This window comes from Mizuhopecten yessoensis, unplaced genomic scaffold, assembly GCF_002113885.1.
Source record: "Mizuhopecten yessoensis strain PY_sf001 unplaced genomic scaffold, ASM211388v2 scaffold716265, whole genome shotgun sequence".
Classification (NCBI taxonomy): domain Eukaryota; kingdom Metazoa; phylum Mollusca; class Bivalvia; order Pectinida; family Pectinidae; genus Mizuhopecten; species Mizuhopecten yessoensis.
Window position 1 is genome coordinate 279,174 of NW_018480030.1, and position 16,189 is coordinate 295,362.

The following is a 16,189-nucleotide window of genomic DNA, read 5'->3' on the forward strand; positions in this document are numbered from 1 at the left end:
GTCATGTGTTTGTGATTCTATCATGTTGGATATGGACACCGTTGACATGTGTCTCTCGTTCTATTATGTATGACATGGACACCGTCGTCATATGTCTGTGATTCTATCATGTTATACATTGACACCGTCGTCATGTGTCTGTGATTCTATCATGTTATGCATTGACACCGTCGTCATGTGTCGGTGATTCTATCATGTTGGATATGGACACCGTCGTCATGTGTCTGTGATTCGTTCATTTTAGACATGGACACCGTCGTCATGCGTCTGTGATTCCATCATGTTAGACATGGACACCGTCGTCATGTGTTTGTGATTATATCATGTTGGATATGGACACCGTTGACATGTGTCTCTCGTTCTATCATGTATGACATGGACACCGTCGTCATGTGTCTGTGATTCTATCATGTTATTTTGTGCCTGTATGCTGCACGCGTATGCGTCCAGGTGTGTATGAACACGTTGGACAGACGTATTTTTGCTTCTTACATACCACGTAATCGAGCAACAATATTTTTTTCAGTCTAATTGAATATGTGAAGATATTTGAAGACTTCTGCTGCGTATTTCAGAAGTGAATGAATGAAAAAATTGATAGATAAATCAATCAATCAATCAATCAATATTAGGTATGCTGTACATCGAACATCTCGTCATTTGATATCATGTAAGCTCATCTATAACATGTACACTTAGGCAAGTTTAAAGAAGCTCGCTCTATTCCAAAAATGAGAGATGACGTCAGAAAAAACAAGGGATTAAACAAGCAGCATATGTAAGCTGTCGAATGAAAGGAAGACGGTCTTTATTTTGGGGATACGTTTTTTTCTAATTATAACGGTACCTTTATTTACAAAAGACTTTAAATACAATTTGACTTCGTGTTGTTATCAATTCGGTATTCCCATCTAATCAATAGCTTGCATTCTTCATTCCACGTTGATAAGTAGATTTTCCAGACTTATTTCGGATTTGTTGTAATCTACATAACACATATGTACCTGCAGGACATTCTCAGGGCTAAGCGTTTATCCGTTGTTTAGCCGAGGCAAAGTGATCATTCATCGCGCTTTTTTGTTCCTCACTGAATGCGTGTGTAATCAGTTAGGAGTTATCGCTTCACTATTGATGCTATTGTAATTCCTATAGCAAACATTTTTTCCTAATTAACTGATGTATGGATTCCAGTTGTTTAACAGAGAAACGACGATTTTAAAAAGTTAAGAAACAGTTTTGTTATTGTATCAAACACCCCGGATGAAAAACATCAGACAATACCCCGATTGAGATATAGAGCTGGGGTGAGAAAGCGTGTCGCCTATGCCCATATAGATTGCATAATTTCACACCCTGGTGAGAAATCGTGTCGGGGTGAGAAATCGTGTCGGGGTGAGAAATCGTGCCGTAACAGACGTTAAACAATATTAAACCAAACCACACCCTGCAGTGGCAATACAATATATAAATAGTTAATGAGAAACTGTACGTATCTACTATTTTATTGTCGTCAGTATCAATAAAATCTACCAATAGTTAACGAACGGAGGAAGTGTAAGTATATACAAATTATTGCCGTCAGTATCAATTAATGCAATGACAATATATATATAACAAACTGACGAACTGTGAGTATCTACTTGTATATCAAAGTCAGTATCAATTAAATTTATCAACATTTAACGAACTAAGAAACTGACATTATCTACTATTTGACAGCGGTCAGTATCAACGTAATGTATCATCAGTTTAGGAACTACACTACACTAAAATACATATTACACCACACTGCACTATAATACACTACACTACACCACACTACACAATACTCTACACTACAGTACATGTTACACTTCCATACACTACACACTACACTACAGTACACTACACTACATATTACACTACACTACACTACACTACACTACACTACACTCTACACTACACTACAATTTACACTACACACTTAAATACACTACACTGCATTGCACTCTAAAATACACTACACTCAATACTACACTACACAGTACATTAATATACACTTCACTAAAATACACTACACTAAAATACACTCCATACTATACTACGCTACACTACACAATTTTACGCTACACTTTACTACACTACTCTACACTATACTACACTACACTCTACAATAAGCTACACTACTCTACACTACACAACACTCTAAAATACACTACATTACACTAAACTTTACACTACACCTACTCTACTATTAACTACACTACACTTTATTACACTACTCTACACTACACTTTACAATACATTACTCTACTCTACTCAACTCTACACTCTACAATACAATACACTACTCTACTCTACATTACACAACACTACACTACACTATCAACTACACTACACTCAACATTACACTACACACTACACTAAAGTACACTACGCTACAATACATTCTACAATTCACTACATTACACTACACTATACTCTACACTCTATACTGTACTACACTACCCTACAATATACTACACTACACTTTACACTATACTACACTAGACTACACACTACAGTACTCTACAATACACTACACTAGACTCTACACTACACTAAACTCTACAATACACTACAATACACTACACTTAACTCAACACTACACTACAAATTACACTGCACTACACTACTCTACACTACACTACACTACTCTACACTCCACTCTACAATCACTACACTACACTCTACAATACACTACATTAAACTACACTCTACATTACACTACCCTTCACTACACTACATTAGACTTTACACTACACTACACTCTATACTACACTACATTACTCTAAACTGTACACAAACACTACACTTTTATCATTACACTACACTACACACAACACTCCACTACACACTACACTATAGTACACTACACTACATTTCATTACACTCTACAATACACTACACTTCACTAAATTAGACTTTAAACTACTCTATTCACTGCACTACACTCGACACTACACTTCTCTACACTAAACTACACACCACTTTAAATTCTACTACATTACACTAAACTGTACACTACACTACACTACTCTACTTTTCACTACACTCACTCTACACTACGCTACACTACACTACATTCAACACTTCACTACACACTATACTATAGTACACTAAACTACACTACACTCTACAATTCACTACACTATACAAAAGACGACACTACACTCTACAATACACTACATTATCCTAAACTAATGCACTCTACACTACACTGCATTCTACACTACACTACTCTACACTACTCACTACACTACACTCTACACTACACTTATCTACTCTACACTACACTGCACTACATTCTCAAATACACTACACTCAATACTACCACGACAATACACAGTACATTTATCTACACCACACTCTACAAAACACTACACTAGACTATACACTACTCTACACTATAATCTACACTACACACTACACTACATTTCACTACACTACTCTACTCTACACTACACTCTACAATTCACTACACTACACGACACTACACTCTACAATACACTACATTAAACTACACTCTACATTACACTACACTAATGTATTCTACACTACACTGCATTCTACACTACACTACTCTACACTACTCACTACACTACACTCTACACTACACTTATCTACTCTACACTACACTGCACTACATTCTCAAATACACTACACTCAATACTACACGACAATACACAGTACATTTATCTACACCACACTCTACAAAACACTACACTAGACTATACACTACTCTACACTATAATCTACACTACACTACACACTACACTACACTTCACTACACTACTCTACTCTACACTACAATCTACAATTCACTACACTACACGACACTACATTCTACAATACACTACATTAAACTACACTCTACATTACACTACACTAATGTATTCTACACTAAACTACATTCTACACTACACTACTCTACACTTCTCAATACACTACACTCTACACTACACTACACAGTACATTAATCTACACTACACTATACCATACTACACTATTCTACAATACACTACACTACACTGTACACTACATTACACTACACTCTACACTACACTACACACTACAGTACTCTACACCACACTTCACTCTACAATACACTACATTTGACTCTACACTACACTACACACCACACTACACTACACTACTCTTCACTACACTACTCTACACTGAACTCTTCAATACATTACACTACAATATATACTACACTACACTGCACTACTCCACATAACACTACAGTCTTCAATACACTACACTACATTACTTTACACTACACTACAAACTACACTACACCTCACTACTCTACACTACACACTACACTATTGTACACTACACACCACTACTCTACAGTACAATACACTCTACCATACACTACACTACCGTACACTCTACACTTCACTCTGCACTACTTTACTTTACTCTACACTACTCTACACTACACTACACTACACTACACTACACTACACTACACTACACAATTCACTACACTATACAAAAAACGACACTACATTCAACAGTACACTTCATTGCACTACACTCTAATTACACTAAACTAATGTTCTCTACACTACACTGCATTCTACACTACACTACTCTACACTACTCTACTATACACTGCACTACACTCTACACTACACTACACCACATTCTACACCACACTACACTACACTACTCTATACTACACTCTACACTACACTACTCTACAGTACACTTCACTAAACTCTTCAATACACTACACTACACTCTACAATACACTACACTGCACTACACTACTCTACACTACACTACAGTCTACAATACACTCTACACAACACTACATTCAACACTACACTCTACAATACACTACACTATACACTACCCTACACTCTACACTACATTGTACAGTCTACACTACACACTACACTACGCTGCATTACTTTACTCTATACTACACTACACTACACTACACTACACTACACACTACACACTACACTTCACAACTTAACGCTATACTACACCAAACTCTAAAATACACTACATTGCACTACACTACATTACACACTACATACTAAACACTATATACTACAGCACTGTAATACACTACACTACACTACACTGTACTGCACTCTGCTCTACAATACACTTTACTACACTACACACTATTCTACACTACACCACACTACTCTACACTAAACTATATTAACTACACTACACTTCATTACACTACTCTACACTACACTACACTCTAAAATACGCTACTCTACTCTACACTACACTACACTCTACAATACACTACACTACATTTATCTACACTTCAGTACACAACACATTACAAACTACACTACACTACACTACACTCTGCTCTACAATACACTACACACTACCCTCTACACTACACTATTGTACACTACACTACACACTACACTATTGTACACTTCACCACACTACGCTACACTACCCTACACTACACTGCACTACTTTACTTTACTCTACACTACTATACAATTCACTACACTACACTTCTCTACACTTCACTACACAACCCATTACAAGCTACACCACACCACGCTACACAACACTGCACTCTGCTCTAAAGTACACTTTACTACACTACACTACACTCTACACTACATAGGCGAAACAACACAAATGTGTGGTTTTGCTTTTATCACATGACTTAACCCTATTGTAGCCTTCGTAATTAGGAATTTTATCTGATATGACTAAATGCACATTTTATGTTTTCCCTCTTTTTGTCGTTTTCTATCGGCACACAGGTCGACGCAATGCCAGGATTTTTTTTATAAGAAATTTGTGTTTTATTAAAAAATGGCATTCTCTTGGTATTTTTTTATGATAATGTATTTCTTTTATTTTTATTTAATACATTCTTTGTATAATTAATGTGTTTTTTTTTATAATTCTGAGATATAGAAAACAAATTCTTAAAATAAAATATCATTGCATGGCTTTAAAAAAAGTCATTGCATGGTTCACATGACCTGTGAATGATAAGAGACTTTTTGAAACTGAACTACACTCTACCATACACTACACACTACACTATACTCTACACTACACTACACTCTACCATACACTACACACTACACTACACTCTACACTACACTACACCACGCTGCACTACTTTAGTTTACTCTACACTACACTACACTCTTCACTACACTACACTACACACTACACTCTATACTACACTAATTTACTCTATACAACCCTATATATATATATACCCCGTGTATGTGTATATATATATACTCTTCGTATTGGTATATGTATATATACTACTCGTATTGGTATATATATATATGCTCCTCGTATTGGTATATATATACTCCTCGTATTAGTATATATATATATACCAATACGAGGAGTATGTATATATACCAATACGAGGAGTATATATACATATACCAATACGAGGAGTATATATATATACCAATACGAGGAGTATATATATATATATATACCAATGCTTGTTTGAATGCATTATCTTTGCTACACTCTATACTACACTACTTTACTTAATACAACACAACACTCTAAAATGCATTACATTGCACTACACTACACTACAATACGCTACACATTACATACTAACACTATATACTACAACACTGCAATACACTACACGCTACACCACACCACACTACACTACCCTACATTACTTTACTCTAATCTACAGTAAACTACACTACACTCTACAATACACTACACTACACTCTAAAATACACTAAACCACACTACACTACACTCTAAAATACACTAAACCACACTACACTACACTACACTACACTCCAAACTACAGTACATACGACTCTACACTGCACTCTACAATACACTACAATATACACTACACTCTAAAATACACTAAACCACAATTCACGATATAACACTACACTACACTACACACTACACTACTCTACTCTACACTCTAAAATACACTAAACCACACTACACTACAAACTACAGTACATACGACACTACACTACACTACAATCTACACTACACTCCAAACCACAGTACACTACACTACACTACCCTACACTACACCACAATCTACAATATACTAAGCTACGCTACACTCTTATTTCTGTTTTTGAATTTTAATCCTACAAGAAATGCTTGTCTAAACTATAATGTAGACAGTGTACATCAGACCCTTATTGGAATTAAAATCTACCGGGGTGTCAATTTGATCATATTTAAAAAGTACTATGGAGTAGAAACCGATAATTTGGGTTTCCATGTACTCCAACCCACCATCGAAGCAACATGAATCTGCTTCATTGAAGTCTGAATATAAGTCATATAGGATATATAAGATATTTGTTTTTAAATATCACCCAATACGAACATCATACTTCATATCTGTTTATTTAATAAACAGTCATTAGAACTGAGGAAGACAGGCCTGCATCCAGTTTGAATTAGTATTATGTATTATCTTGTTATGTCCATGTTGTTCTTGTTATACTTGTAATTATAATAGAGCTAATTAAGTTTGAATTGAATTATCATAAGTGGTGCGAAAAGATATGCAAATTAAAATAATTATGCCGTATGCCGACAGTGGATAGTACTGTGTCGGTTCTTGGAAAAAGGGGCGTTCTGGTTCTAAAGTCCGATATCTAGTTTTTTTGACTGTGCTAATGAAGCAACACCTAGCGTGGTCTACCACTCCGTCGACGCTAATGCACATTTGATTGGTATCCGGTAGGGTGCCCTCGGACAACATGGGTTGTGCGCGGTATTCAGTGTCAGGCTCTTGTCAGCCATCGTAGATACGCACTGTTACACCGGCCACTGCAAACATTTCCCTCTCCCACCTGCAGGCAACTAAATATCAAGTAAAAAGTAAACATGCACACTGACTACAATTACACCTTTACATGAGAAGGTGCCATACACTTATCAATTTCTATGTCAATTACGGATAAAGAAGTGTTTCCACCAATATATCTCAACAATAAGACGCTTTTAAGGACACAATCAATATATTTTCAACCAAGTTTCGATTGCTTAATAAATTACTAATAACCATAAGTGACTAAAATTGAACATTTCAAACTTCGAATTCTAAACTAACTGCCGCACAAATCACCTCTGTCCGTGGTTTAATGTTATTTCTCACATACTTCACAGGGTGATCCCGTAGTTCCTAGAGATGGGATGAACTCCATCTTTCACGGGGTAGGGAAAGACAGCTGGCACGTGCTATGACGCTACTCACAATAGGATAGCGTCATCATATTATGTACCGTAACCAAGTCGAAAATTGATAATGCCATCAATGTCGACGCACATTTCATGGGACATTAATGTTGGCTCGATAAATAAATTTCAGAACTTACATCTTGTTCTGGTTTTTTAAGTATGTGAGAAAAAATAATCAAACATGAGTGTGTTCCGTGGATAGGGGATGTAACATGAGCGAGCTGGGCCCAGTTTTAGGTGAAACCCGACTCGCCCTCGTTCACCCGTTGTCAGTATAATGTGACCTGGTGGGGTGTCCTGCTTGGTATCTTCGACAGTATGATTCAGTGAGGTAGAACTATAAAGTCGACGTTACTTTCGCGCTATCACAAGGATACAAACACGAACATACCGCAGACTCCCAAAACACACACTCATCACACTAAACAATAATAAACCAAACGAAACCCTGCAATGGCAATACAAATATATGAACAGCTAAGGAACTGAGGAACTGTCAGTATTAACTATTTATTGCCGTCAGTATCTCTTAAATCTATCAATAGTTAACGAACTGAAGAACTGTCAGTATTAACTATTTATTGCGGTCAGTATCTATTAAATCTATCAATAGTTAACGAACTGAAGAACTGTCGGTATTAACTATTTATTGCCGTCAGTATCTCTTAAATCTATCAATAGTTAACGAACTGAAGAACTGTCCGTATTAACTATTTATTGCCGTCAGTATCTATTAAATTTATTAACAGTTAACGAACTGAGGAACTGCCAGTATTAACTATTTATTGCCGTCAGTATCTATTAAATCTATCAATAGTTAACAAACTGAGGAACTGTCAGTATTAACTATTTATTGCCTTCAGTATCTATTAAATTTATCAATAGCTAACGAACTGAGGAACTGTCAGTATGAACTATTTATTGCCGTCAGTATCTATTAGATTTATCAATAGTTAACGAACTGAGGACCTGTCAGTATTAACTATTTATTGCCGTCAGTATCTCTTAAATCTATCAATAGTTAACGAACTGAGAAACTGTCAGAATTAACTATTTATTGCCGTCAGTATCTTTTAAATTTATCAATAGTTAACGAACTGACGAACTGTCAGTATTAACTATTTATTGCCTTCAGTATCTATTAAATTTATCAATAGCTGACGAACTGAGGAACTGTCAGTATTAACTATCTATTGCCGTCAGTATCTATTAAATCTATCAATAGTTAACAAACTGAGGAACTGTCAGTATTAACTATCTATTGCCGTCAGTATCTATTAAATCTATCAATAGCTAACGAACTGAGGAACTGCCAGTATTAACTATTTATTGCCGTCAGTATCTTTTAAATTTATCAATAGTTAACGAACTGACGAACTGTCAGTATTAACTATTTATTGCGGTCAGTATCTATTAAATCTATCAATAGTTAACAAACTGAGGAACTGTGAGTATTAACTATTTATTGCAGTCAGTATCTTTTAAATTTATCAATAGTTAACGAACTGAGGACCTGTCAGTATTAACTATTTATTGCCGTTAGTATCTATTAAATCTATCAATAGTTAACAAACTGAGGAACTGTCAGTATTAACTATCTATTGCCGTCAGTATCTATTAAATCTATCAATAGCTATCGAACTCAGGACCTGTCAGTATTAACTATTTATTGCCGTCCGTATCTATTAAATTTATCAATAGTTAACGAAGTGAGGAACTGTCAGTATTAACTATTTATTGCGGTCAGTATCTATTAAATCTATCAATAGTTAACAAACTGAGGAACTGTGAGTATTAACTATTTATTGCAGTCAGTATCTTTTAAATTTATCAATAGTTAACGAACTGAGAAACTGTCAGAATTAACTATTTATTGCCGTCAGTATCTCTTAAATCTATCAATAGTTAACGAACTGAAGAACTATCAGTATTAACTATTTATTGCCGTCAGTATCTGTTAAATCTATCAATAGCTAACGAACTGAGGAACTGCCAGTATTAACTATTTATTGCCGTCAGTATCTATTAAATTTATTAACAGTTAACGAACTGAGGAACTGTCAGTATTAACTATTTATTGCCGTCAGTATCTATTAAATCTATCAATAGTTAACGAACTGAGAAACTGTCAGTATCTACTATTTTAATGCCGTCAGCATCTATTAAATTTATCGATAGTTAACAAACATAGGAACTGTCAGTGTCTACTATTTGATGAGTCAGTATCAATGAATTCTATCAATATTCAACAAACTGAAGAAATATCAGTATCTATTAATTTGTGGCTGTTAGTCACAATATTATCTATCAACAGTTAACGAAAGGGAGCGTGCAAGATATTTTTGTCAGCGAGTTGCGTTTGCGAGTTTGCAGGAGGAGGTGGTCAGGAGATGCAGTTCCGAGATAGGCCATGGACCCCAATATTAAAGTAGGTGTTGTATATTTTGGTCATAGGTCGGTGTATTTGTATGTTGTATATTTCGAGGCGCGTTTTGTTAATGTTAACGTGTTTGGGATATTTAATACATATGGTGGGCACTGTGCTTGTTTCAGGGGGTTTGGGTTGGTCCCAGAAAACCCGACGCTAGGCCCGATGTCTGAGGCTGTGGAAGCTACTTTATACTACATAATGTAGGTAGTCTAGGCTATACAGTCTGATTATACTGCCGGGGAACGGTGGAGTAATACTGTCAACGGTTGTAGTAATGTGCATTCGTTAACACTGGGTTGGATAGCTGTTGTGGTGTTATGTAAACTCCTGAGTATATATTGGCGCTGAGCTGGATAGCTGTGACAGTGTCATGGTATGATGTAAAACTCTCCGTGAATATTAACACTGGGCTGGATAGCTGTGACAGTGTTCTGTTTCCTGTTATGCAACACCGGGCTGGACAGCTGATACAGTAATGTTGATCGGACTCTGGTAAGGGAAGGTAACTCGCGAAACCCACTATGCACATGTGCAGCCGCAGGGGAGCTGTGATGTAACTAGTCTATTATGCTTGGCTGGATAGCCGTCACCATGATTGTGATGAACGTGGCAGATTGAAGACGTAACTTAATATTGTGCCCTGTGAACCTCTTTTTTAAGATATCTACTTGGCACATTTGGAACTGTTCTAGATGATTTATAGTAAGGAAATATGTACAACTTATCGTTATTTATTATCAGGATTACTGTAATAGAGTTTATGAACTGCTTATCCAAAGTCTACACAGGGAAATGGAATCTGAGTTGGTAATCAGTAAGTGTACTATTGTGCAATAATAGGATTTACTACTACTATCATTTATATCAACTGTATATTTCTTCATCTTGTTATTTTTTATCTGGAGGTTGAAGTGACGTCGATGATAATGTGAATATTGACACTTCATATCAGCATGCTACTGACCAGATATTATTTCCCTGGGCATTTTGGTTATTCAGAAGAAGTTGTTTAAATTTTCTAACATATTTGACCCCTGTGACCTTGAATATGGGTGAAGGTCATACATTTGCATACACTTGGTAGCTCTTCATATCAGCATGCTACTATCCAAATATCGACCTGGGCATTTTGGTTATTCAGAAGAGGTTGTTTAAAGTTTTTAACATATTTGACCCCTGTGACCTTAAATATGGGTGCAGGTCATTTATTTGAACAAAATGTGTAGCCCTTGATCGCAGCATGCTTCTTTAATCAAATTTACCAGAGCCATAACATTAAGTGAGCTGTACAAACATCTAGTTTTGTATATATATGTTTGATAAAAAGAACAATTTCATTGTGAATTCTATTAAAAAATCCTGTATGCAAGATACATCCAAAAATAATATTTTATTTATTTATTGAAAAGGGAATGGCAAGTCCATATAAGAGATTTTCAAAATTTGTCAAAAAGCTTTGTACTTCAGTGCACTCCCATAGGATATGAATAATTGTCTCCCTTTCCATAAAACATAAAACACAGAGGGTTATTTATTAGTCCAATCTTAAAATAAATATGCTCATTATCACTTCTTGATACTGAAGATAATTTGTTATTAAACCAGGAGTAAAAAAATCATTGAAAGAGAAAAAAAAACAATTTCTAATATCTTTAACTAGTGTTGGGAATCGCTTGTAAATTCATACTCGATCACCACTTCCAATCAAGTGACTGATGATCGACTAATGATCGATCAAATTGAACTTAAATTCAGTAATTTAAGGTTATATTCGCTTTCCGAAATCTACTTTCTCTTTCGTTCACGGGGAAACCCTGACGTTAGAGAATTTTGCTAATAACACAACTTTCATACAAAAAACAATAAGTTGTTTATAGAACCTTATAATTATTGAAAAATATGTATTTGGAAATGAAATTGATGATGTTTGCAATGTTAATTGCGCTGTGACAGCTATATCCCGTATTCAGAAATGCTGCGATGGATTGGTTTTCACCCGATGACACCCCGTCAAACTTAACATTTTATTTGTAAGATAGCCCACACTTTCGACAAAGCGTTTATTTATATACAGCTAAGGACAAACAATACCTTCCAAACGTTAAAATCAGTAGCCCCCGGATGATCAAAGAGTTTAATCTCCGGAATGTCCTGGTTTGCCATATTGTCACGCACTGACTGAGCCATGCATCATTTCTATTGGTTGTCGGGTGGACCGGCTAGCCAATCAGCGTCGTCGTTGTGTGAGACGTTCGGTCAAGTTGTTTTGCCCACGAGCGAACAGCTTGCTGTCAGCGATTAATAGATCCTTGTTTTCCATGATCGATTATAGTTTGACTAATTTATATTACAACAGTATCCGAGTTTATTTTTTGTTAATACTTAAATTAGTCAAACTATAATCAATCATGGAAAACAAGGATCAATTAATCGAACAACACTATCTTTAACTAAATCATTGATAATCGCAATCCCCTTATTGAACCAATTTTTGTGGAAAATGTCATTAATTCCAATAGTTATGGTGGTGTTTTTTTTATACCATATCGGTGTCTTAAGGTAATATGATTTTGTCACCATTTCTCAGTAGAATTTCTTCAAATTTTGTAGTTATAGTGTTTTGAAGTAAAGACAATTTTCTGCCACAAAAAAAAATAGGTTGTCAGAATTTTAAATGAAAATTTATGTAAAAAGGAGTGAATTTGGAAAAAAATAGAATTATGTCCGTGTGACATTAAAGCCGCTCACCACTTTAAATTTAATTGCTTCAGTAACTCGTTGAGCATCAATATCTACTATACTACCTCAGATATGCGTTCTGTATTCTGGTAATTGAAAATCAGGTCATGTGATGATGTTGCCTTTGGAATCTCCAAAATCAATCACCTCTTAAATGATGCCTTAAAAACATTTCTCCCTCTCCTCTTTTTTCACCCTCTTTTGTGACGCATTGTTGTAATTTTCATTAATTAGCATCCTCGAAGGATGTGATATGAGCATTTACGTGCAGAATGGCAATCAGTGAATGTGTCTATTTTTCTGTACTACCCAAGAAACCGGCTACCTATTTCACTACTGTGAATTTTTTCTTGAAAAACTTCACAGTAGTGAAATAGGTAGCCAGTTTCTTGGGTAGTACAGAAAAATAGACACATGTGACTCATTGATAAAACCAACTGAATTAATGCCTGGATTGCTGTAAAATACTTTAATATTGAGAGTGCTCACTGTTCTGTCAATAATAAACATACAATATTCATCAGTTTAATATTAAACATTATAATATGCGGAAATTGTGATACTGTCTCCCAACATTGAATTTTCAACTAGGGATGTACTTCCTATTTCCGTTTATCAATACACTCCTATGACCTTAAATAAGGAATGATCCTCCTTTCTATGCATTTCTACTTTAGTGCTTAGTCTAAACCACAAAAACAACAAAAAAACAAAAATGGAATGCATGTCTTTGCGAATCGTGCACCGATGACGAGTTAAAATTACGGTCACTGTCACAGTTGGTGATCAAGTGCAAAAGAAAAAAAATATGTGCCAGACCAGGCAAAAAATGGCACAAGGAACAGTGTATTAGGAGGCAATGTGAAAGCTGTGGAACCGACGGCATTGTAGCATTCTACACCCCACTCATTGCCATAGTTTCAGACAGAAAAATAACCTATACAAAATGGGAAAGGGTTACGATAGTCAGAAAAGTCATGTCCAAGTCACACGAGAAAGGGGCCAATTTGGTTGTGCTTGAGCTCGCCAATGAGTTGGAAAAGTTAGCGGAACACATCTTTGTGGCAAATTGGCAGCAAGTTCAATTCTCGGGACTGGTGAAGACGGATGATTTGCAGCACGATGTTCACGCTGTTGCTAAATTTACTTCTCTTGCCAATGAACACCTGCAAAATGTGAGAGGTCTGACAACTGACTGATGGTTGCCCGGCCCAATACAAGAGTAAGACGCCCTTTACGGACATTTCTTTTGCCGATCATGACCACGGATTTCCGGTTTAACATCACTTCTACGGTTCCCAATATGGTAAAGGGCCATCGGACGGTGCAGGGGCAGTCGTCAAAGCATCAGCAAAACGGTCGGTGATGGGAATGAATCGCGTAATCAATAATGCAGAAGATTTATTCAATTTTGGAATAGAAAAGTTGGAGAAAACTGAAAAAAAAAAATGACCACCTTCACCACAAGAGGACATTCTTTCTGGTTAACAACATCAGTCGAGACCGACCTGGAAGAAGTAAAACAAAAACTTTATCAGGAACCCGAAAAGTCCAAAGCATAAAATCTGGGGCAAGACCTTTCACACTTTTCACAAGGAATTTGTCTTGTTTTTGTTGTTCGTGTACAAGCCATCATGACGATGCGGATGGATTGGAGTGTGAAAATAAGTTACATGTCCAGGATTGGGAGAGAAAGGACTTGGTCACAAAACAGATTGGAGAAAGAGGACAGGTCAGAGGTAGAGGAAGGGCAAGAGGTAGAGGACAGGTTGCAGAAAGAGGACAGGCCACAGGTACAGGACAGACAAGAGGTTGAGGACAGGTTGCAGAAAGAGGACAGGCCAGAGGTAGAGGACAGGTTGCAGAAAGAGGACAGGCCAGAGGTACAGGACAGGTCAGAGGTAGACGAAGGACCAGAGGTAAAGGAAGGGCAAGAGGTAGAGGACAGGTTGCAGAAAGAGGACAGGCCAGAGGTAGAGGACAGACAAAAGGAAGAAGGACAGGCCAGAGGTAGAGGACAGGCCAGGCCAGAGGTAGAGGACAGGTCAGAGGTAGAGGACAGGCCAGAGGTAGAGGACAGGTCAGAGGTAGAGGAAGGGCCAGAGGTAGAGGACAGGTTGCAGAAAGAGGACAAGAAAGAAATAGAGGACAGGCCAGAGGTAGAGGAGCTACAGAGCGGGGAGTAGTAAGGACTAGAGGTGGAAGGATATCAATTGCTCGAGGGGGAAGAGGAGTGAGAACTCGGGGTGGACAAGATTAATCTGATGAAGGTGAGCTGGCATTCCCAAATGTTCTAGTACATGTATTTTCACACATTGCGTTGCATTTGCACACAAACGTTTTTCCTGTATTCAAATCTTCGGGTGCATAGTGACAATTGTTAGATAATGATATCACAGTAAATATGATAATTAATGTGTACGATATATTTATGACATCATACTTATTCAAGGGTTTAAAGTCAAATTTATAGATTATAGTCTAGAGTCTTTAATATCAATGTACTTTTCTCCCTCAGATTCTGAAATCTCCAACCAAAGTACTAGTAGCATACTGGATGACTCTGACCAAGACCCTGACTCTGATTCTGACCAAGACCTTTATGACCATATGGAAGAACCGGGGAGTTGTGTGGTACCGGTAGCACATCCTGGCACATCCTGATGTGGTGAATGACAGTTCCTCCAACATTAGTGAGGAAGGGTATACATATAACCTGATGTGAGTTATCTGGGTTAAGCGATATCCTGCGGGACCTTGACAAGGTATGCACACAGGATA

General features: G+C 36.7%; 1 protein-coding gene across 1 annotated transcript; it reads left to right on the forward strand.

The window, feature by feature from the left end:
- Positions 1-15,042: 15,042 nt before the first annotated feature.
- On the forward strand, positions 15,043-15,594 carry LOC110442436 (myb-like protein X). Its single transcript, XM_021486043.1, has one exon. It carries the CDS (start codon positions 15,043-15,045, stop codon positions 15,592-15,594), a length of 552 nt encoding a protein of 183 aa, XP_021341718.1.
- Positions 15,595-16,189: the final 595 nt, after the last annotated feature.